Source organism: Dunckerocampus dactyliophorus, chromosome 6 (assembly GCF_027744805.1).
Source record: "Dunckerocampus dactyliophorus isolate RoL2022-P2 chromosome 6, RoL_Ddac_1.1, whole genome shotgun sequence".
NCBI classification, from domain to species: Eukaryota; Metazoa; Chordata; class Actinopteri; order Syngnathiformes; family Syngnathidae; genus Dunckerocampus; species Dunckerocampus dactyliophorus.
The window spans coordinates 9,633,352-9,657,345 of NC_072824.1; the positions used below are offsets into that span (position 1 = coordinate 9,633,352).

At 40.5% G+C, this 23,994-nt stretch overlaps 1 protein-coding gene across 5 annotated transcripts in view; it reads right to left on the reverse strand.

Annotated features, from left to right (window-relative positions):
- Positions 1-4,525: 4,525 nt before the first annotated feature.
- Positions 4,526-23,994, reverse strand: part of cntln (centlein, centrosomal protein) — a 185,409-nt gene continuing 165,940 nt past the window's right edge. For all 5 annotated transcript variants that reach the window (XM_054778873.1, XM_054778874.1, XM_054778872.1 and 2 more), the window contains one exon: positions 4,526-7,683. In XM_054778873.1, coding sequence (XP_054634848.1) covers positions 7,567-7,683 — 117 coding nt within the window. In that variant the 3' untranslated portion in view covers positions 4,526-7,566. The remainder of the gene's footprint in view (positions 7,684-23,994) is intronic.

A 23,994-nucleotide genomic window follows, 5' to 3' on the forward strand; every position in this document is an offset into this window, starting at 1 on the left:
GTCAGAGAAATATTAATTTAACAATAAGTAACATTATGTTTATTCCTGTGACAGTAGTTTGCAGTGTTGGACAAAAGCATCACACTGATTCTGTGTACCTCGTGGCTACATGGTTTTTTTGGGAGGGGGAAGGCAGCAACATTTGCAATGACACTAGCGCCATCCTGTGGAACATTCCTGAGTGTGCAACCAACAGAAAACGGCACATTTTACCAGCTGAAATATTACGACTCTTAAACGTACAACTACAAGGGAAGCCTTCCCTCACTTGGGATTTAACTTAACGTACGTCTCCTAAAAATACGGCTGAATACACTACAGAGAAATACATGAATTAAACAAGCAGTTGAGTCCACCACGCAACTTTAACATTTGCTGTCACCTGGTGGTAAACAGAGATATAGCACCCTGATAACGGCACTGAAAAATAGGTACATAATGCAAAAATATTACACATTATCTAACACATTAGCAATCGTCATAAACTTGAATAGTTGTTAGATCTTAACAGAGCCATAAAAAACATCATACCAAACACTTGAGATGAGCTTGAAGTGTGAAAACGCTACTTTCACATCATTGAGTGGGAAAGAAGTCAATATTTTCACAAGAGATTATTCTAAGTCAAAAAGGAGACGTGGCCTGAGGCAAATAGTTAAGGAGACAATAACGGATCACTTATTTACCACAAAAGCCATCTTCATCCATGTAATTTAAAGAAAATTAATCCACCCCTGGCTGGTTATAATACATCACAATGTCACACTTTACCGTATTAGAATTCCGTAAGAGAGAGGTATTGATGATCATTTTAAATGTAGAAAAGCCCACAAAAAACTAAAACAAGAATAAATGGAAAATACAATAGAAAAAAATCCCATAAATGTGAGCACTTTAAACAAAATACACTGGAGTTAAATTATATTAGTTGCACGAGATAGATAGATAGATAGATAGATAGATAGATAGATAGATAGATAGATAGATGTATATATATATATAAAATCCTAATGGAAAAATATACTTAGTTATAATATTAGTAAATCATTGTAATAAATTAAAAACACAGATTCTAAATATTAAAAAAATGGCAATACAAAGTTTGTAGTATGAGAAAATCTTAAATAATTCTGAATACAATTATTCAAGCGAATGCCTTATAAGGTGATAAACAGATGATGAAGCTGTAAAGTTGACATTTATTGCCATTAAAAATGTAAACAGCACTTAGCATTTAGTATCGCCCCCTGGTGGAGAAAAGGTTGCACTGGCATGTGCTGAACTAGTTCTGTTATTAGCGCATTCTTCGTATAAGTTAGCGTAGACAAAGGTACGAACTTTCCCAACGAACTTTAAAGCAATAAACCAGTTGAAAATGACTTTTCTAATGTTGAAACCACTCTGAAGCACAAAGAAGCACGAAAGTTGGTCACTTTGGTCAATCACACTGGATGTTGCAGTCATTTTTGGGCACACTATTTTTTTTTTCTAAACCCTGCCAATCCCGCTACGATCACATCTCTCCATTCAAACATGCTAATGTACCTGGGCTCTGCTCTAATTGGTCCCAGTGACGCTGCCCCGCTCCACCTGTGTTCACGGGGGCCCTCCAGTCAGTAGCCCACCAGCATGAGGTGTTCATATTATGCATACAAACACTTCTTTGTTGTCGGGCACTTCTTGCAGTGGCAAACAGACATACAGAAAGAAAGAATAATAACAAAAAATGCTGTGTTGCTTCACTTCATTAGTGCGATTACCTGAGGAGTGCTACTTTATGGGGCGGCCCGCTTTATACCCTTCAAACGTCAGCCGGTCTGCTAATGAGCGCTTGGAGAAGATCATGGTGGTGGAGGTGGTGTTTGGAGGAGCAACACCCCACTAGCCACAGGCCAGAAGAACACAAGATGGCCACCTAACAAACACGGCAGTCCGTGCTTACACTGCAAAGGTGTTGTTTTCAGTAGCACTATTACAAAAAAATTACACAACTTATTCGAGTAAATCAGGTTAAACTTTTTAAAAAAGGTCACATGGTAGCTTCGTGGTTAGCATGTTGGCCACACAGTCAGGAGACCTGGAAGATCTGGGTTCCAATCTCCGTTGGATATACAGTATCTGTGTGGGGTTTGCATGTTCTCCCCGTACGTGGGCTTCCTCCCACATTCCAAAAACATCAATGTTAGGTTAAATGGCGACTCTAAATTGTAAGGTATGAATGTGAGAGTAAAAGGTTGTTTGTCTATACTGTATGTGCCCTGTGATTGGCTGGTGACCAGTCCAGGGTGTACCCCTCTTCTTGCCCAAAGTCAGTTGGGATATGCTGCAGCATACCCCCACGACCTTAGTGAGGACAAGCAGCATAGAAAAGGAATGAATGAATGAAGGTTAAAAATGCAGAGGAATTGAATTTGCCATGATGGAACAATTGTGCTCACTCAGGAGTAAATGGCAGAGCTTGACTTCATTTTCTATGAAACCAGGAAGTAGTTTGATAGCTAACGTCGTTTTTCCATGCTGCATTGAATGCATCAATTGAAACCAGAAACAATCAGAGAATTTCTGCACAATTAACTGTAGTCGAAGAGCCTCTCTGGTGGTTTGTCATTACTTCCCTGACACACTTTTTTGACACCGCCAAAATAGCTTTGATATCATTGCCACAGACACTTGGCACCCTCTTCGAAATAAGTGTCGTGCAGCCAAATGTGTTTTTGACACATGTATAAAACAGCATGTTTACTTTCTAACCTCCATGTTTGATGTACTGGAATGAAGGAGAGTCCCTAATTGTAAACTTTATCTTGAGCTGAAATACCTCAAAAGGTATAGCGGGTGTGTACATAACCCTATTGATCTCCGCTTGCTGTGCAGACATGAAACAGCAGCAGATGATGACTGCAAGAGCCTCCTTTGTTGCAGGATAGGAATCGAAAAGAAAAGTCGGGGCAGACTAAAAAGCACAGGCAGGTATGTACACTGTATGGACAAAAGTATTGGGACAGCTATAAGACGTAAGAACATGGCAGCAGAGGTCAGTAATGTTGGGACTAAAATGTGCCTGATGGGTTTCATACACTCCAAAGTTATCAAAGCATGCCTTTGTGTCGGCCTGCTGTGTGTGTTGAACAGAAAATGTCCTTCCCAAAACTAGCAAAGAGCATAGAATCGTCCAATAAGGGTCTCCTTATTCCTTAATTGAATGATCAAGAGCTATGTCGCACTACTTTTATCCTTTTCTTTGGAAACTTATGTCTATCAGCTTCTGCCTTGGTACATACAATCCTTTCATTCGTCTTCTGACACTCAATGTCTCTGTGGACGCTCCCTGTGGTGGCGGCCTCTCTAAAGCCTTGGGAAGGAAAGGGGAAAAAAAAGGAATAAAGGGCTGGTTGACCCCGGTCGCTAATCCACTTCTTCTTACAGTAAAGTAAGGCAGATGGTGTCCTCAGCATTACAGTACCTTAGAGACAAGAAGCCACTCTCTGAGGGCCACGACATTCTGGGACCAGCGGAAGTAGAGGAATTATGTCGGAAATGCGGCTCTACAGTCCTATATGAAGTTGTTTTTGTTTTGTCGAAAAACAAATTCCTCTATATAAAAAAATAGTGGAAAATGAAAAGTGTTGTTTCCAAAGCGGCATAGAAAATGAATGAATGAATGTGTTGTTTTTGTATTGCCACTCTTTTCCATGACACAGTACTGACTCGCCTTAGTTTGGTATAGTACCGTCATGAATGTATTGGTCGAAATGAGAAACGATGACAATGGAATTGAAGGAGGAGACATATTTTATCAAAGAACACATTTTATCCAAGTGGAGATTAAGGGCAGCGAGAAAAACATCCATCCATCCATCCATGCCGCATATCATCACTAGGGTTGTGGGGGCATGCTGGAGCCTATTTCAGCTAACTTTGGGCGAGAGGCGGGGTGCTAACAAAATCAATGGAGACAAATTTTATCCAAGTGGAGATTAAGGGCAACGGGAAAACGGAGCATTGCAGCACAGTAGAGATTGGAGTGTAGTACATTGGAAGGAGAAATGCTAACAAACAACAATGAACACATTTTATCCAAGTGGAGATTAAGGGCAGCGAGAAAAACATCCATCCGTCCATCTATGCCGCATATCATCACTAGGGTTGTGGGGCACGCTGGAGCCTATCCCAGCTAACTTTGGGCGAGAGGCGGGATGCTAACAAAATCAATGGAGTCAAATTTTATCCAAGTGGAGTTTAAGGGCAGTGAGTAAATGGATCACTGCAGCACAGAATAGATTGGAGTTCAATATGTCGGAAGGAAAAATGCTTAACAACAAAAATGAACAAACATTTTATCCAAAAGGAGATTAAGGACAGCAAGAAACTGGAGCCCTGCAGCAATGTGGAGATTGTGGACTATACTACTACTGGGCACAGCGACAAGGTAAGATCATCTTAGCATGTGTGTTAATGTGTCATTGTTAGCTGTGTATCCTCAAATGTGGCAATAAGGTAATCAATCAGAAAATTTGTCCGAATTTTGTCCAAGAGGAAATTAAGTCCAGCAACAAAACAGAGCACTGCAGCAAAGTGGAGACTGTGGAGTGTCCTGGACTGAGGGCACTGTAGCCAAAGGGAGGATCCATAGCCAATGTTAGCGTGTGTTAACTGCTGTCATTTCTAGCTGTCAAATGTTACGACGTATCTTCTCAGCCAAATTGTTTTGACGGTGGAAAAATACCAAGAGTGAGTTGTGTATAGGTGCTGTGAAGTGGAAAAGGGGTAATGCATGATCTTGACCTTGGCCGAGCCCTCCAGGAACATTCTACTGCAGAAAAAAAAGGACATTGTAAAGTGTGGCCAAAGTGAAAGCCGGAGCCAGCGAGGCTAAGAGGAGGAGAAATGACACAGAGTTGGAATGAATAAACAGGGAAGAGAAGTTTGCATTTGGAAGAAGTGATCAAAGTCGCTCCCAGCGGAGGCCCCTCTCTTAATGAGAGCGGTACAAGGAAAGACGAGCGGAAGACATGGAGGACGGCGAAGAAAGGGAATGGCAGGCCATTCCGGCACAGGAAAAAAAAAAAAAAAAGATGTCTGGAGCGGGACATTTGTGCGTTTTAACGTCTTCACAGAGGGAGTGTCGGAGGCAAGGCCAGGTTAATTAAACCCAAGGGGGCCCACATTTGAATACAGTATGTCACAGGAATAGCACGGCGCAAAAACATGTTGACTACGCAAAAGGAAGCTGAGTCTGCTCATTTGCATGGTGCTTTCACTGCTCTGAGTTATTATTAATGTTTGTCATTAGCGACGCTGGAGGACAGCGACAAAAAGAGGGGAGTAAAATAAAAAAAACAGGCAGGAATTTATATGGGACAAATATTGACAATAGCCGGCTCGTGGGTATTGGAGCAGAGGAGATGCAAACTATGTTAATGAATGGTAATTAACCACCAGGGCTCGTCTCTCCTGGATCTCTGCTAAATTGGTCCCCGAGATGCAGTCGGAGACAGTCCTCGGCCTAATCCTTTATTATAAAAAGATAAAGGAAAACGACATCATTAGCATATACTTGAGAGGAGAGGGAGGGGAGAGTGATTAAAAAGTGGAATTATTTCTTCTTTTAAATTCTTTAACGGAGAGATTCTTTGGCGCTGTTAATTATGCATAACGTAAAGAATAGCTAAAAGAAAACAAACACTCGGATGGAGGTAACGGAGGGAGAGAAAGATGGTGGTGGTCTCCTGTGTAGGACGCCAGCTCAAGGACAGAGGAGACCAGCGTGCGTTGCACCTTCCTATTCAAAGTGAATAATAATAAGACAGGCAGGAAGAAGGTGTCAAGGATGGAACCTGTGTTCTCTGTGTGTGCTTGTTAATCATGTCAACAGCAGGGGTTAACAAACCCACATGCCTGCCTCCCACCTCCCAGTCAGCTGTCAATCAACACACAGGTGCCGGATCCTCGCTGTCGTCGGTCACCCTCACAGATGACCTTTGAACTGAAGGAGAAAAACACAGCACAAGATGCTGTTCGGACAAGATGACAAACATGGCTTTATTATTCAAATGGTGTAAGCATAAAATTGAAATGTAAACACAATTTTGCACAAATTTAAAGGAAAACTACACTTTTTGGGGGAATTTTGCCCATCATCCACAATCCTTATGTGAAAAATCAACACATATTTCTTTCCCTTTTCTGTGCGTTCTAACAAGAGACAACAAGTTATTATGAGCCAGCTAACAATGCACGTCATGGGAGGTACCTATTTTGACTATGAAGCCCTCTAAAAAAAACCTTTAACAAGGTTTTAGATACTACATGCTGTGATCATGCATTAACAAGTACATTGATGATAACATGTCATAATTACAGTATCCTGCCGTATTTTGATGATTTAAAAAATTGCCAAAACATCTTTCCTAGGCACATTGATTTGACGTAGCCTATCAAGCTAACGGTATTTCCGTCAACAACAGCAGCATATAAACAGCGACAGCATTTAAAATGTCCACTCTCATTGGGATGGCTGTGTCTTCCAGCACAAGACTTGTGCTCCAGTCCTCAGGTAACAAATCCTGACAGTAAACGAGCATCTTGTTGAGTTTTCTTAGCGAAACTGAGAACCAGTAGTATCCACTCTTCCGTCTGTCCCGTTGCAGTGGCTTGAGGCGTTGTGAGTGACGCTGAGACGAGCGAGGCGTCGTGTTACTCCGCCAGATAAATATAGTTTTTCGTCTTAGATGCTACAATAATATCGCTGTAGCTTGGTTAATGTACAGGTCAGTTATGTAAATGGAATGGGTTTTTTGTTAGGGCTTTAGCATCAAAATAGGTACCTCTCATGACGTGCATTGTTAGCTGGCTCATACTAACTCGTTTTCTCTCGTTAGAACGCACAGAAAAGGGAAATAAATGTGTTCATGTTTCACATATGGATTGCGAATGAGAAAAATTCCAAAAAAAAGCGCAGTTTTTTCTTTAAGCTTCTTTCACACAGATAACCGCATCTGATCCGCAATAGTGCATAAGTGGTTAATTGCCACAACTGTGCATGCTTTCACATCAAAGACTTGTATAGCCATACAATTTAGCCCAAATGTCCAGGAAAAATGTCTAAGGTGTGGGTGTCTTTTATGAATCAATGTACATGATTTAGGATGGACGGAATCCCCTAAAAGTGTACAAAACCTTGCTGTCTTTGAATATTACGACTGTCAAAGTATAGACTTGGCATTGTTAGGTCGAGTCCCTGTACCTCAAAGTCTTTGATGTACCAAATATTTGAGGGAGAGAGGAAATAAAAGTGAAAGATTAGCGTAAGCATTAGCCTCATCACCCTGGGTCTTGACTGGGAGTAAAGGCGCTAAAAAGGCCTTTTCTCTGACAGACACTGGGTGCTAACACAGATGTCGAGGGCTCATTACAAAAGCTCGGCCCGCTGTGGGTCCGAAGCGCTTCCCTCTCACAAATACACAGCTCGGGCTGAGTTCCCACCGAGTCGTGGCCAGGAAAAAGAGTGGGGGTGGTGGAGGAAAAAGAAGAGGATGACAGTTTTCCCAGCCTCAGCCCGGGGAGTCAGGCTTTTTCGCTGACTGCTGCGGCTGCTGCCAGCGTGGCCAGCTCTTCTGTCAGCACTTTCCTCTCCTTCATCTTCACGCGCAAAGCTTCCATTAGCTGGCCGGCAGAGGGGATCTGCAGGGAGGAGGTGATGGTGAGAGCATGGGTGTCAGGGCGACGGTAGAAAAGGGTGTGATGGAAAACAGAAAAACAAGGTTATGCATGTACACGTCTGTGCTACACTCCTAGATTGGAAACAAATATGTATATTTTGAACATGTATGAGGTCAAAAGTCAATGATGGCTTATGGAAAAGAAGTAGTAGAATATAGACAGGAAGGCGCGTAAAGTATGAACAAACCAATTTCAGTGGTGTCCCAATATTTTTGTTACCATATGCTCCGTTGAGTGTTTTATTACTTACAGTGTTTAACTTTTTTAATGCTTGTAAGACAGTTAATAATGTGAAAATGTGATTTATGATGACCATGGTTTGACCCAGGAACAGATTTATATTCCTATTACTTCCTATGGGAAAAATTAGAAATCCAAACAAATAAAAGGGTCCTATAAAAAGGTACAATTTAGGGCAACTGTCCTAAAAAAAAATGCCTCTTAAGTCACTCATTTTTTGGGGTTTTTTTGGATGCCACCACAGGAGGGTAACAGCATTGGCAAAGAGCATTAAAAAGGTGATAACCACAAAACCTGTCATGTTTGAGAGCTGGGTTTTTTTTGTGTTTTCATTTGTTGCAGGAAGCAGCTAATTGGCCCCGCCCTCTCTGGAGCATTAAATGTGTGCAGGTGTGCTTCGCTCGCTCTCTCTCCACCTCCTCGTCATGCTCCAGGGCCATTCAGCTGCCTCTCGCTGGCTGCTGCCGTGAAGCTGCGCAGTAGCCTGGGTTCCTTTCTTAATTTTTAGTATCTTCTTTGTCCTGGTGTGACCCGCTGTCCTGTTTTGGGCTTTGTTCTGTTTAGGGTTTTAGTTGTGTACTTTTTCTCATTTAGGGGTAGCAATGAGGTGACAGGACGACGGCCCTGTGTGGGGTTTGCCTCTTCACCTCACTGTCCTTTTGTTTTTGTTTTTCTAGGACGTTTTCTTTGGGCAAGGGACGTTTTTTAAAATCTCTTTTTAGTTTAATAATTAATAAAATTGGGTGACTTGACTTTCCCGCCTCCCATTTCCTCATTAAATATGTTATGTTCCCTTGGGTCATAACAGAACCACAAATGCCACTTATTACCATGAAAGTATCACCAACTCTACTTTACTACATCAGTGAATTCCATACAATATTGGAATGAAATGTTAAAGACACCTGTCAAAGAATGTGAGAAGAGAAGAAAACTATATATAATATAAACAAAAAGTTACATAAAAGCATAAATGGACTCGCATTAAGAGCAACCTGAGTGGTGTCCCAATACTTCTGTCACTTTTGCATCACTGAGTGTTTCATTGTTTTACAGTGGTTGGCTTCTCCTTACTCCGGTATGACGCTTTATGTTAAAATGTTACTTAAATCATTGCCTGTACAGTTAATGGCTCCAGTTTGACCATGGAATAAGTTATTTCTATTTACACAGGACAAATGTGACATCCAGACAAATTAAAGGGTCCTACAGCTGGCCTACAATCCTACAAATCAGGCCAAATGTCGAAAGAAAGTTACCAACACAAGTGTGATGTCATGATAACCATAGAACAAAAATGTGTTCCTTTCATGAAACAGTGCAATAACCAAATCTAGTACATTAGTGAATACAACACACGGTAGTAATTATGACTGGACTTACAGTATGGGGTCTACACATCTTAAAGACATCCCGATGACTGACATGAGCTCGAAAACCACTTTCCGATCGATCACCAATAAAGTATGTCGTGCGAGAAGCACATCAAAAACCCACGTGAAAAGGTGTCCATACAAGGACAGTCTCGATGCCTCCTTCTCCTTCATTAAAGGTAACAGGCGCACGCAACAGAAGGCCGACTGGTATGTGCCTGAGTGGGATACATCAAACACAGTGCGGGGTCCTCAGAGAACCCGTAGCCCCGAAGTAGGCTACTGCTGAGACATGGCCCCGCAGTAGCACGCCCCCCCCCCGGAGCTGTTTGCTCTTGAGGTCCTACAACGACAAACCCGCAAGTGTGTGTTGTTTCCTCATCAACTAATTGCACTTACAAACTGCTAAAGAAACTGCTGAGTGAGACAATCAAGATGAGTGGTGTCCAAACTGTGGCCAGGGGGCCATTTACGGGCCGCGACTCTTTTTGAATCTGCCCTCGGCACATTCTAAAAATACAAAGAAACAATAAAACTAAAAAGAAACCAACAGCACAAATGGAAGCAAGAGCTGACATTTTATAAGAATAATGACAAAATATTAGAAGAATAAAGACATAATATTAAGAAAATAATAGAATAAAGTTGAAATATTAAACATTTAAGTCATTTTTTTAAGAAGTCATAATATTATGAGAAACAAAAGAAAAATTTGTTTGGGTAAAATTTATGTGATTACAATAATAAAGTCAAAATATTATGACAATAAAGACATAAGACATTGGAAATAGCAGAAGGGATACGTACAAACAAATACAAATTAACAGAGTGGACACTGAAAAAGTGGAATATAAATTCCTGGGGATCATAATAGACGAAAAAATGAGTTGGAAATCTCATATTAAATATATACAGCAAAAGGTGGCGAGAAATATCTCTATATTGAATAAAGCAAAATATGTTCTTGACCAAAAATCACTCCACACTCTGTACTGTTCCTTAGTATTCCCATATCTAATGTATTGTGTGGAGATATGGGGAAATAATTATAAAAGCAATCTTCACTCACTCAATGTACTGCAAAAAAGATCGGTGAGGATAACTCATAATGCCAAGTATAGAGAACATACAAACCCTTTATTTTTTAAATTAACAGATATTAAAATTCGCAGATTTAGTATTCTTTCAAACCGCTAGAATAATGCATAAAGTTAATAATAACTTGTTACCCAAAAACCTCATACAGTATTTCTCAATCAGAGAGGAGAAATATGATCTTAGAGGAAAATTAAACCTAAAATATTTATATGCAAGAACTACGCTGAAAACCCACAGCATTTCTGTATGTGGAATTAAATTATGGAACGGATTGAGTAAAGAACTCAAACAATGTACAGAGATGAGCAAATTCAAAAAACAATACAAGCAGTTGATGTTTGCTAAATACAAGGCAGAAGAGTCTTGATCATCACAATGATTGTTCTGTCATGCTTGTTTTTTTTTTTTTTTTAGTTTTTTTTGTTTAGATTTATTATATATATATATATATATATATATATATATATATATATATATGGTTGGGAGAGTTTTCTATATATATATATATATAATAAATCTAAACAAAAAAAACTTAAAAAAAAAAACAAGCATGACAGAACAATCATTGTGATGATCAAGACTCTTCTGCCTTGTATTTAGCAAACATCAACAGCTTGTATTGTTTTTTGAATAGTCCTTCGTCTATATATATATATATATATATATATATATATACAGTACATTTTTTTATTTTTGTCTTCTTACTGTTGTATTATGTATAATGTATTATTATTATTCTGATTATCATAGAAAACATGACATGGAATGCAGGAAGTGAATAATAGTGAATAAGAGCTACAATATGCAAAAACAAGAAGGAGGAGTGAGACAAAAAACATTTGGAACTTGTAATTTAAACAACCAAAAAAACTACAACAAAAAAATCACAAAAATCACCTGATCAAAAGTTTGCCAGGGAGCATCAAACATGGGACATTGAAAGGTGGAAAATTTTTATTCTCTGATGAGAAAAAATGTAACCTTGACGTCCAGATGGCTTCCAACATTACTGGCATGACAAGGAGATCCCACCTGAGATGTTTTCTACCCGGCACAGTAGAGGGGGGTCTATCGTGATCTGGGGTGCTTTTTCATTCAGTGGAACACTGGAGCACCAGGTGGTGCAGGGTCGTCAAACGGTTGCAGCAGGCATCCCTCATGACTGAGGGCCCTCGTCTGTGTGGTAACAGCTGGGTTTTTTTTAACATGACAACACTGCAGTTCACAATGCTCACTTGACCAAGGACTTCTTCAGGGTGAATAACATCACTCTTTTGGACCATCCTGCATGTTCCCCTCATTTTAATCCCATAGAGAACATTTGGGGATGGATGGCAAGGCAAGTTTATAAAAATGGCCATCAGTTCCAGACAGTTGATGCCCTTGGTGAAGCCATCTTCACCACTTGGAGCAATGTTCCCACTAGCCTCCTGGAAACACTCGCATCAAGCATGCCCAAAGCAATTTTTGAAGTGATTAACAAGAACGGTGGAGCTACTCATTACTGAGTCCTACTGAGAACATATTTTGTTCTGGTTGGGAGAGTTTTCTGTTATTTTTTGAGCGATGGTCTTAAACTTTTGATCAGCTGATAAACAGCTTATTTCAGTTTAATTGTTGTTTTCAATAAATGACTTTTTCAAAGTGCTTTTGATCAGGAGTGTACTGTATTAGCAAGCTGCTAAGAAGGACGTTTTGTGTTAAAAATATACAACACAGTTGCACTCCCACATTATACTAATAACACACCATATTGTACGTTAACTGGAAAATGTAAGCAAACCGAGGCAAAATTTTCTACGTTAACCAAAAAACCGGGGGGTATGCTAACAAAGGCTCCACCGTATAACTTAAACTCTTACAACTGTATGCTTATGCTGCTTTACAGGAAATTGTCCTGCAACACAACATAAACATGGTTGCTACTAATGTACACACAGAAATATGAATGCAAATACATTACTGTATAACAATACAAACAAATCAAATAATGCCATTTCAGGCAGTTTAAGCTGCTACTAGCCTCGTTTAATAAACATTATGAATTGTGACATTATGGACGAAGGACAGTTTGAACCACAGATTATGCAACTTTAGGCAAAATTCCCTGATAATTTGGTGAAATTCTGTCTGTTGCTTCAAATCCATATGAAATGAAAATGTCAGTGGCCTATGTCGTAAAATATAGGTACATAGAGTACATATACAGTATAGAGTATTGCATTGTTTTTGTTGCTCCCTGACCGTGGTGCAGCTCACTGTCCAACATGGGACAAGCAGGACTTTTTTTTTTTCCACACTTGATACCCTGCAGGCTGGTTTGAGGTGAGCAGTGATGCAGCTGCTCTCCTGGAATCCCCTGGGCTGCTTAAGGCAAAGGTCTTAGGAGTCGGTGCTAATGTTATGCTACAGTTGATTTAGCCAGCCCCCCCCCCTCCCTTGTCCCCTTTGGCGAGTGCGAGCGGGCACGGGCAAAGCGTGCTCAAGCAAGCCCAACAAGCTCTGTTTTGCAAGAAGGTCCTGTCCCCTTTGGCAAGAACGGAATTGCTACAGCAGCATTAAGCCATGCTAACTCACAGCCATTACTATTCAACAGGCCCCGCAGAGCAGACCTTTTTGTCTGGCTGTGATTTCATGAACATGTTTTAGAAGTGAACTGACATGTAAAGCCACTGACACTGACAGGCGTGCGCGAGTGTGTGTGTGTGTGAGCAAGAGGACAAGGACAGCAGCTACAACCAAAAGGTGTTTTCATGAGCCAATTAAATGACATTGCTATTCCATAGCCTCGAGCACACCTCAGGGCGAGGAGCAGCTCAAAGTTGCGGCACTCCAGTGGCCATTGTCTGCTAGTGGCGTTACACACTTTTAAAAATTTTATTTTTTCCCCCTGACCACCAGACAGATCGATCACTTGGGCTCTTTTGTCTTCTCCCTCAGAACAGGTTAGCACAATTATTTTCATGGGCTCAATTTGTGAGAAGCTGCAGAGGCAAGCTACTGAATATCTAAAAAACAAGCATGGGGAATGAAAAACAGGACATAAAGAAGATGCCATCTACATTTTGTGTACTTATTATCTGCTTTCCTCAATAATTAAACAAAGCATCAGTAGCAATGAGAAGCTGACAAAAATTTTTTAAAAGGTTCGCCCTTGTGCCACACTGTGGAACATCCTCCGCACCCTCGCCCTTCCGCCAAAGCTAATCAGACTCTTTACCATGTTGTAAGATGGCGAGAGAGCTGCGTTCATGAAAACAACAGCAATACTGACTGGTTCCCATCGCCACCGGTGACCTGTTTAACTGTCTTATTGATGATGACGACAGTGTGCGCCTGCTTCCCTAGAGTCAAGATCGGTGTTTAAGACCTAAGCAACCTGGACTACACAATGAAGCTGAGACTGCATGTTAACTGGTCCAAAACCAAACAAATGCACACACCCATCGTCTTTGACTCTGAGGCCGCTGAGTTTGTATTGTCGTTTGTTCACCTGGGCTCAGAAGTCACTAACACGGGTGACTGCCCGAGGTGAACAGACGACGAAGACTGGCTGCTGGTGTCATAAAAATTGTCTGGAGACCACTATGGAGATGGCATTACATCTCCCAAGCTCCGGGTCGACAATGCCACCACCTTGCCAGTGCTTCTGTATGGAGCAAAGACCTGGACACTCTGTAGGACCACAACTTCCAGGATTCACGTAGCTTCGAGTCCCCTGGCCTCAGAACCATTGCGGGTGTGCGGTGGTATGACCACGTCTCCAGTAGGAGTTCCGCCAAAAAACCAACCATCTCAACATCCTCCATGTCCTTGCCCAGTACCATGTTCGCTGGCTAGGACACATCCTCTGCTGTCCCACTGACCACCCCACAGTCATTATGGAGTTTGACCTGCCAACAGCTGGCTGGAAACTTCCTTGTGTCTGATTGCGTACCCGCTGGTCTGATGTTGTTGACCAAGAACTCCAAACTGTTAAATGCGGAATCTTGCAGAAATTGACAACGTGAATTGTCCATGTGGGGATGTATTTCCCCGGCGGAGCGCTCTATCGTGGCGGAATCTCATCACAAATACTAGCCCGCCCCCTTCTCAATTAAACATGTCAAAATAGCGACCTGAAACGCTGGCGAAAGTTGGCGGAAAAAATCCTCTCTAGAAATGGAAGCTAGATGGGTTAGCATAGTTTAGCAGAGCATGATGGTTTGGCTGTGTGTGTGCGACTTAGGCTTGATGAGTGTGTTAACACCGTTTTGTGTTTTAACGCTTAATGTAAGCGAGCGTCTTACAGTGTCCACTGACCTTGCACAAGTTCTGAGTGAAAAAAGATGGGAGGCAGCTCAGAGATTCTCAACAAACACAACACACTTCCAGCCTTCAAAATGAAAGCGCTGTTTGCCACATATTGTCTAATTGTGTAAACCAAATAAGGGTGTCATAAAAAATATCTTATCTTATTAATAACGCAATTTCATTGGTGACTACGTCTTCCTTAATCACAAGCACTGCCATTACAGTTTGTTGAGGATTTTGGAGCAATGTGTGCAGAGGCGAACATCCCATTCAAAAAGTTAGTCGAGGTATACAACCATTTCTGAATTACTGGGCAAAATTGGCCAATAACGTATTGCATCAATAAATGTAAGGATTTCTCGATTTAATTAATGGACATTTTATTCACTAACCCAAAAAGCACACACTCTGTGCTGGTAAAATAAGCGCAAAAAGGTAAAAAAACAAACATAACAGAATTATAAAAAAATTAAAACTGCAAAAAAAAAAAAAATTGTGAAAAAATCAAACAGATTTCAAAGGGCCCTACAAAACGGTACAATGTATGCACTGCAACATGCATGTGAATCAATGTCCTAAACGCATCTACGTATAAAAATATAGAATTGTATATATCTATAAAAAAAACATGCATCTCTACAGTTTGCTTTTTCCTCTCAATTTTTCCTCAATAAATCCTTGTTTACAAAATTCTGTACAGTATAATTTTTTATTTAATTTCCCCCCCAGATTTACATTTTTTTTAATTTATTATACAGTGTTCCCTCACTACATTGCAGTTCACCTTTCGCAGATTTTTTTAAGTGCAATTTTGTACTTTTTTTTTTAATGAACGCGCATTGTGTTCTGCGTCATTGTGGTGTATTAGAGTGATTTATCGGTGCTTTGTTGTATGTGTCTGTTATTGTATTTACTACTGCTACCAGTAGAGGGTGTTGGATACTCATGAGAGTTGAAGAAGTATGTGTCCACCTTCTCTTAGTATGTGTTTAAGTGCCTGTAGGAGCATATTAGGAACCCACAGTAGACAATAGCCGGCACAACAGTCCTTACTGGCCAAGGGAGATCCGGCGCATTGTGTTCTGCATCCTGATTGACTGTAGACCATTGTCAGTCAATCAATCTCCTGCGTGCCGTTTCCTGTTGTGGTCAGTAGTCGCTAGCAAACTAGCTAACTGTGTGAGCTGTTTGCTAACAGCCAATAACCAATAGAAGAAGCAGCAGCTAACCGGCTAAATGAATCTACGGTTCAAGGAGTAGGTTGAGGAGGAGGACGGCAGGAGCAATATGTTTTAACAAGGATACAAAAACGCTACAGCCAAACGGCGCCAGGATGAGGCATGGTCAGAGGAGTGAATAGGAGTCACTTAATCATTTCTTTATGTCCAACCTGGTAGATCAATTATTATTAAAATTATTAAAATTCACAAAATTTGAACTTTGAGAGTGTTTAAACAGTAGATGCCCCTAGAACGTAAATAATGTGTTCCAAGAACCTTTATGTTATAGTGAGTTTATGTTATACGAAGCGTAAAATACATGTACTGTAAATAGCCTAATCCGTTCCAAGATCTTCCCAAACTCACACCTTTGGGCCTTCAACATATTCAAAGTCCACCAAATATGGTGGGAAAATATAAGAAAACAGCATAAACATAGTAGAGTAACATTCCAATATAAAATAAGGTAAATAAGGTATAATGGTCGATGGGGAACGGCCGTATAGTCTAGCAACATCACTTAATTTCATACCACCGTCATGCTTCTGGATCATTTCCTGCTTTGTTTCGATCGACAATTTTCCCTTTTTTTCTTCTCACTTACACTTGGTTTAGGGCCCATGACTACAGTAATTTTAACACCAATAAAAGTAAACAAAATAAGAATAGATTTCAATGTCAATCTAGTTTAAGGGTGACTACGATGAGGAACAGAGCAGCATGTCTCTCATAAACACACCGACACGCTGGATTAGTCAGCCAATGAGATGAGAGCGTAGAGGGTGCCAGCCAATGTGAGCATGAAGCGTCAGAATTTCTGCACAACTTCCTGTTCCGTTTCGATCGACAACTTTTCCCTTTTTTCTTCTCACTTACACTTGGTTTAGGGCACATGACTATGGTAATTTTAACACTAAGAAAAGTAAACAAATTAAGAAGAGATTTCAATGCATGCAAACTAGTTGAAGGGCGACTAAGATGAGGAAGGGAGGTCACATACAAACATGGACGCACTGGATAAGTCAGCCAATGAGATAAGAGCGTAGGCGGTGCCCCGATAATCAGCCAATGAGATGAGAGCGTAGGCGGTGCCCCGATAATCACCTAATAAGAGTGTGAAGCCAGAAGGCGTCACCAAGTGTACTCTGTTAGTCTCTCTGTCGCTTGCACGGACTTGATGCTTTACGTTATATGGAATTCCTTACGTAATACGATGCGAAAAATGTACATAAATTGTTTACATTCAGTGGAATTTACGTAAAAGGAGGTTTACGTTATGCGAGGTACTACTGTATAATAATTGTAAACAAATAAAGTTGGCTACTTTGTGGATTTCACTTATTGCAGGCTATTTTGGGAACCTATCCCCTGCGATAAATGAGGAAACACTGTGCTACTATGTATATTTGTATATTTTATATTGTACATGTTTTATACTATGAATAATTATATTTGTATATTATATACATATATATTATTAGTATATTTTATATTCTAATTTTTATATTATACTATTATGTATATTAATTGTATATTTTATATTCTATTCTATATTTATAGTATATTTTTTACATTCTACTATCATGAATATTACTATTTGTATATTTACTTATTTTAAGTTATATTGTATATTTTTTATATACCACTGTTGTATATATTATTAATTGTACCTAATATATAATTATGCTATAGTGGCACAGACTTCACAATCACATGTAATTGACTGAAAAATTAAGGAAATTGTCAAACAACCTTGCATTGTGCAACGTTAACAGAAGTGAAGGACTGTTGGATTTGCACACAAGTTCCATGTTTTCTTCCGCCCACTCAAAGTTTTGCAGAATGAGTGCCGTAGTTTTTGCAAAATATCCATCAATAACTAAATACATAATGACACACCATTACTATATTATACTGTACGTCTATTTTCTATACTGCTCAGCACTCTGCAGAAGCTGGAGATATCCCAGCTCTTAGGTGAACCACTACACTACCAATGGTCCACATTATTCATTCATAGGAAACAAGCCAGATAAGAGCATGTTCCATTGGTGGTGATGTCCCTGGTGCAAGACGTCTCTGATGTAGGCCACCATTCAAGGTGTGGAGGAAAAAAAATAGTGCTGATCTTTGATCTTCTCACTTTTGTTTGAAAATCAAATTGATCAAACTGGGGAATAATACCAACAACAACAACAACAACATGATAAATAGATTAAAAAAGTCCAAGCACAAAGGCATCCTAGTAGAAAAATCTTGCATTTGATTATCTCTCGTAATGAATATGTCACATTTGCAAAGTGGGGCTCAGGTAAGAAAAGCAGCCGAGCACACAGGAGTCTATTCTCTCCTTCATAATTACCTACCCCTGTAGCGGAGCCGATCCCTCTTTTCTCCCCTTTAGGCCACAGGAGACTGATATGAAAGGGAATTGGACACTTGGGGCCACACATACTGTAATTAAAAACCTCTCCTTTGCTTGATACGTTGTTTGGAAACATCATTTGGGTGCGCATCGTGCATTTGTTAGGGATGTGACCTAAATACACCCTAGATTAAACACAGGGAAGCACCGGGTCTTTGTTTCAGGTTGCTACTCATTAGGTGTGAAAAGGAGGTGATTCAGGCACCGCTGGGGCTTAAATATAGAAAGGTGATATCCATACAAAGGAGATGCAAACCCTCAGGTGGAATTTTAGCAATCAAAGAAGGCGGCGGCTGGTGACTGAAGTGCGGCTCATTGGCTGAGCTAATGTGCCAGGAAACAGTGGTGGGATCAACCCAAATGGCGAGGCCATGCAACATAACACAATAGAGTGCATGCTTAAAGGCTGTGCAAATTCAAGTTCAATGTGGAAAACATTCCTCAAAAGTCACATTAAAAAGGCTTAAGTGTCATTATGCAAGATTTCAGCATATCTCACAAGACTTCAGCTCAGTGAGCATTTAAGGCTGGGATGTCCAAAGTGTGGCCTGGGGGCCATTTTCGACCTGCAACTTGTGTTTTGCTTTTATTGAGCTATTGTAAAAATAAAATGAATTCATTATGAATGAGATATATTACACTAATTTGCTTTGTCACCTACAACACAAAAACTAAGATGTTTTGCTCAGATAGCTTAGCATACATTTAACTACACTATTGGTTTGGTTTTAGCATCTTTAATGCACAAATGTAACAGAGCGGCCCCTCACATCCTTCAGTTCTTCTGCGGCCCTCATCTAAAGGACTGTGTTTTGTTTTTTCCACATTTGTGTAACGCCAGCACAGAAGCAATGTGTGATGATGACCAAAGAATCTGAAATATAACTTTTTACATCGTAGCGGCCGTGTAGCAACACAAGTGGCACTCTGTTCTGGTTGCTCAGTACAATATGGCTGAAGTTGATATCAATTAAAAAAAACAAAATCAGGTTGAGCACTGCAAATTCATCTGTTTTTAAAGCTTATGTGGAGAGACTCGACCCCCAGGAAGTACCGTAATTTTTCCTCTACACCCTTCACATTTTATTTTTGTCAAATTTTATATAGTGGTTAGCTTCTTTTCACACTTATGAAAGTAAAGCTTGAACAAACTCACCCTGCAGGAAGTAATTTCAGTCTTTTCTGCATACTTCATGTGTCATTCGTTGGGGTGTCACAAGTAGGGTTGGGCACTGATCGTTGCTGGGACTAACATTCTGATTCCCACGGAATGGTTAATTTTTAAAAATTTCAATCCCTACGTTCGGTGATTGACCAGCCCGCCGACCGGAAAAAATGGCCACACAACACCAATGAAGAGGAAGGGACAGGAAGCGTTTGTGTTCATCTATTTCAACCATGGACAGTGTGTGACGGCGCTTGAGCGTTTGGCTGAAATTCTGCAAAGACGTGAACGGTCGGCGCAGTGCAACTTTTGCAACGCCATCGTATCACGCAAAAGAGGGTGCACCACTAACATGATTAAACACCTCCAGATTCACGGTGTACAGAGGGCCCTGTTTTTGACACGCAACGCCGGACCTCTTCCAACCAGTCAGGGAAGTAAAACAATAAATTACGTCGATCTTAGACCAACACTGAAGCAGCAAACAAATTATACTTTATACTGCGAATACGGTGGCCAACTCAAATATCCAGCTAATGTAACAACCTGACGTTAATGGTAGCTTTAGCCAGGAAGTTGACCAAACCGTGCGTTAAGTGTTATACCAGTCACCGTACTTGTTTGATATTCTGTACGCAGGTTAGTAGGAACTCAGTAACATTGTTAAGTTGCACTTGATCTATTCTGCATCATAACAGCAACACATAAACAGCAGCCATGTGTGTGATATGTGTCATTGTTTTTTCATGAGGTTTTCAAAAATAAAAATCATTTGTGAACACTCCTATTTAAAAACTTCCAAACATTTCTGTTAAAGTTCAATGGTTTGATATTAATATACTGGTTAATAATAGCCCTGTGAGAAATTCATAGTAAAGTAATTCATAAAAAGTTCATATCATTAAAAAAAGACATTCAGACATTTCATCCAAGAACTTTGGTTAGCGCCCTCGTTTAAACCATGCAAACTTTTATGACCAAACCACTAGAAAGAATCTGAATCGAGAATCGTTAGGAACCGGAATGGAAACGAGGAATCTGAATGGGAATCGCTCAAATTCAAATGATGCTCAAGCCTAGTCACGAGACAATGAATTCACAAGATGATACGATACACATGATTGGGTCTACCAGAAAGAGATGAGATTACATTACTTTTAAGAAAACTATAATGAAAAATATAAACAATACATGACAACATTTTGCAATCTACTAAATTAATTTCTACTACGTTATACTCTTCTGCACTCTGTGTTTGCCACCAGCCCCCCCTTCACCCACCGGGACAAAGAGACTGTATGACTGACAAAAGGGCTCACTCCGTTCGTGCAGTTGTTCTATGCACAGCGTGAACCTTCTTCCTGCCTGTTTGGAGGCAAGACGTGAGGAAATCAGACACGCATGCACATGGCAATATATTGAGGCAAAATTATTGAGCTTATTTTCATTTATTGTGTGATTAATTCATTCATTTGTTATCGCCCCAGGCCTAGTGACCAACAGACATTTTTTTTTCTGAACAAAAACTCTTGTTACATTTTATTCTCATGAGATCCCGTGACACCGCTAGTCATTCATGTTAACAGTTAAGCTGTACTTTGCTTCTTTTTTACACTTGTCTGACAGTTAAGAATATTAAAAAAACAAAATGAATGAAGCCGATTCGCCAATCCCCCCTTTTCACTTCCTCAAACACTACGTCGCACGTCAAAGGCCGAGCAGTTTTATCTCAGTTTTGTTTCACTGTTTTATCAGATAGTGGTTATGTTCTTTTTACACTTTATTAACAGTTAAAAAGTGTTAAAAAGCACAATACATAAAGTACATACAAAATACATACGTTTAATTTTTGTTTCATATAGTTGTTGACTTCTATTTACAGAAATTAAAATGTGACTTGTGTGTGTCCTGATGGCAACAGTTTGACGCTGGAACAGACCAACGTCCTCCAAATATGTGTCCTAAGCTACGTGGCAGCTAGTTTTGTGGTACTTAAAACACACACACACACACACACACACACAAAGAAACAATGCCTCTGAAGATTCTATTCAAATCAAATGCCATTTTAACAAGCTAAATAACTCTGTCTGGGGTTGAAAAAACAAAAAACACTCTTAACATCTCCTCTAGGGAGTCTCCTTATGCCTGCCACCGCTGCTGTGACATATTTACAGTACAAAGCCATGGAGTCCCCGCCGCATGCACACAAACACACTTAGACAAAAAAAAAAAAAAAGAGAGAGAAAAGGGGCTGATTTAATTAGTTCAATAATTAAATGAAGCTTAATTAGAGTCACTTTCCTTGGGAGAGAAGAGGGGATGCTGTTTCTTGTCATTACGGAGCTATAATGAGCCACAGAACACAACGCACTGTTCATCGCTGCCAGCATCAACGGTAATAACAATAACAACGAAAGTTTCTTTCTATTCTGCGAAGCGCAGGAGTCTTTGAAAAATGACGCCACATTGTCAAGACACTCAGACAAGAAAAACCCCCACACACACAAATTAAGTGTATTATTTAGCAGCAATGAGTTACCCTCCCCCTTAAGTTCAATAGGCTTTTAAAGTGAAAGGAGTTATGTCAGCCCTGTAGCCAATCCATAAAGGCCTTTGACGTTTTATGGCGAGGCCGTTCCAGATTGGTCCGGCTTGTCTCTACACCGCTGGCCTAATGTTCACCTGCTTGTTATGGTTCCGAGGCTGATAAGAAGTGATGCTTGGACGTCTCCCCAGGGTGTGATTGTGGGCTAAATATTAGCAGGCCCTCGGCGTTGCCCCGCGCCAGTAAACCACTGTTCTATCGTAAAGGAATCAACACACCCAATGACTTTTTAAATGTTAATATACTGTCATGAGGCTGTGTGTGTGTGTGTGTGTGTGTGTGTGTGTGTGTGTGTGTGTGTATGTGCAAGAAATGAGTCTAAAAAATGATCTGGAGGGATTGTGTGTGTGTCTGTGTGTGTGTGCGCGCGTGTTTGAGCACACCCTCCGTTTCATTATTGGCCAGCAGCAGAAGCCAGTCATTTCCCTGTCTTCATAAAGACTTGGCCCATTAAATTCTACCTCTATTCAATAATTAGGACTCCACAAATAAACCAAAGGCAATTAAATCAATGCTTCCCTGGGCTGGTGCCTGGACCCCGTGGCCCATGTGGACACTCCATCTTCACCACTGGCATTATTCATGGTGGGCTGCGCCGGAACCGTACACTGCACCCTCTGGCCTGATCATGATTATTAGATAGTGGTGTCCCTCGATCCTGGCCGTAGAGCACTGCTCATGGTGGCTCTCTACTGACGGGCGGAGGGTTTTATTTCATTAACTTGCTGGTGGAGGTAAACAACAACAAGAAAAATTATGGATGGGCACGGTGATTGATCAACTGTTGATCATTAAGAGTCGTGCCGATTACGTCAAACTTGATTAGCGTCTACAGTGTATGAGATTTGGTGGCTATATCCATTTATCTTTATAATAAATGGATTGCATGACAAATTACAACCAGTATAGGGCACAACGAATTCAAGTCAAAAAAGAAAATTAAACAGGTTCGGGTGTATTTGGAACATGGCACCACAATATCAAACTGTATAGAGTGAGGTTCCCCTGGCTGGTGAAATTAGCAGGTCATTATGTCGGCATCCCCCCCCCATGGTACCTAGAGTCTATGGTAGTTTTTAAGCATTTTTATATACATTTGTTGGCTCCCTCTGCAACCAAATGACAAGCTGTTTTCCATCAATATTATGTTAAGTGCTTACAAATGAGTAATAACCTAGTGACACAATGACACAAAAATCATGGTGAAAATTATTGATCATAAATCTGGTTAAAGTTGACTGATTTTCACAATTTAAAGACTTGTAGCAGCCTGAAGTCTGTACTTTTCCTGCCGGGTGAAAGGGAATGTGTGTTTAGTGCCCTGATTTTACAGTAGGCTTTTAAGAACCTTTCTTTATTTTTCTCAAACTGTTGCACATTCCACGAAGCCTTCTGGCACTCTTATTGACTTTAAAACATTTCCTCATAACTTTGTACAGGGGAAGGTGCACTGGCCAAGAAAGAACTTGCAAAGGTTTGGTGATGCATAAATGTGCACCTACGGGAATTTAGTTTAGCCTTGAAGGCAGGGGTGTTGCCAGGAATTTGGGGCCCTATGAAAAAAATAGCACTATGGTCCCCACCAAAAAAAATATACTAATATTTCCTAAGGCCCCCGTCAGTCAGGGGCCTTTGGAATTGTCCTAACTTTCCCCCCCATACGGCGTCCCTGGTTGGAGGGGAAGAGTGCGGCAGATGGAACTGAACTTACTAAACCGACTGGACTGCACTCAAACTGTATCAACCGTGAAAGACACCGAAGTATGTAAAGGAAAGACTACTGCAATTGCCTGGGAAGCACATCTTTTCACATCAGCACAAAACCTAACTGACTATGCAGTGTACGTTTC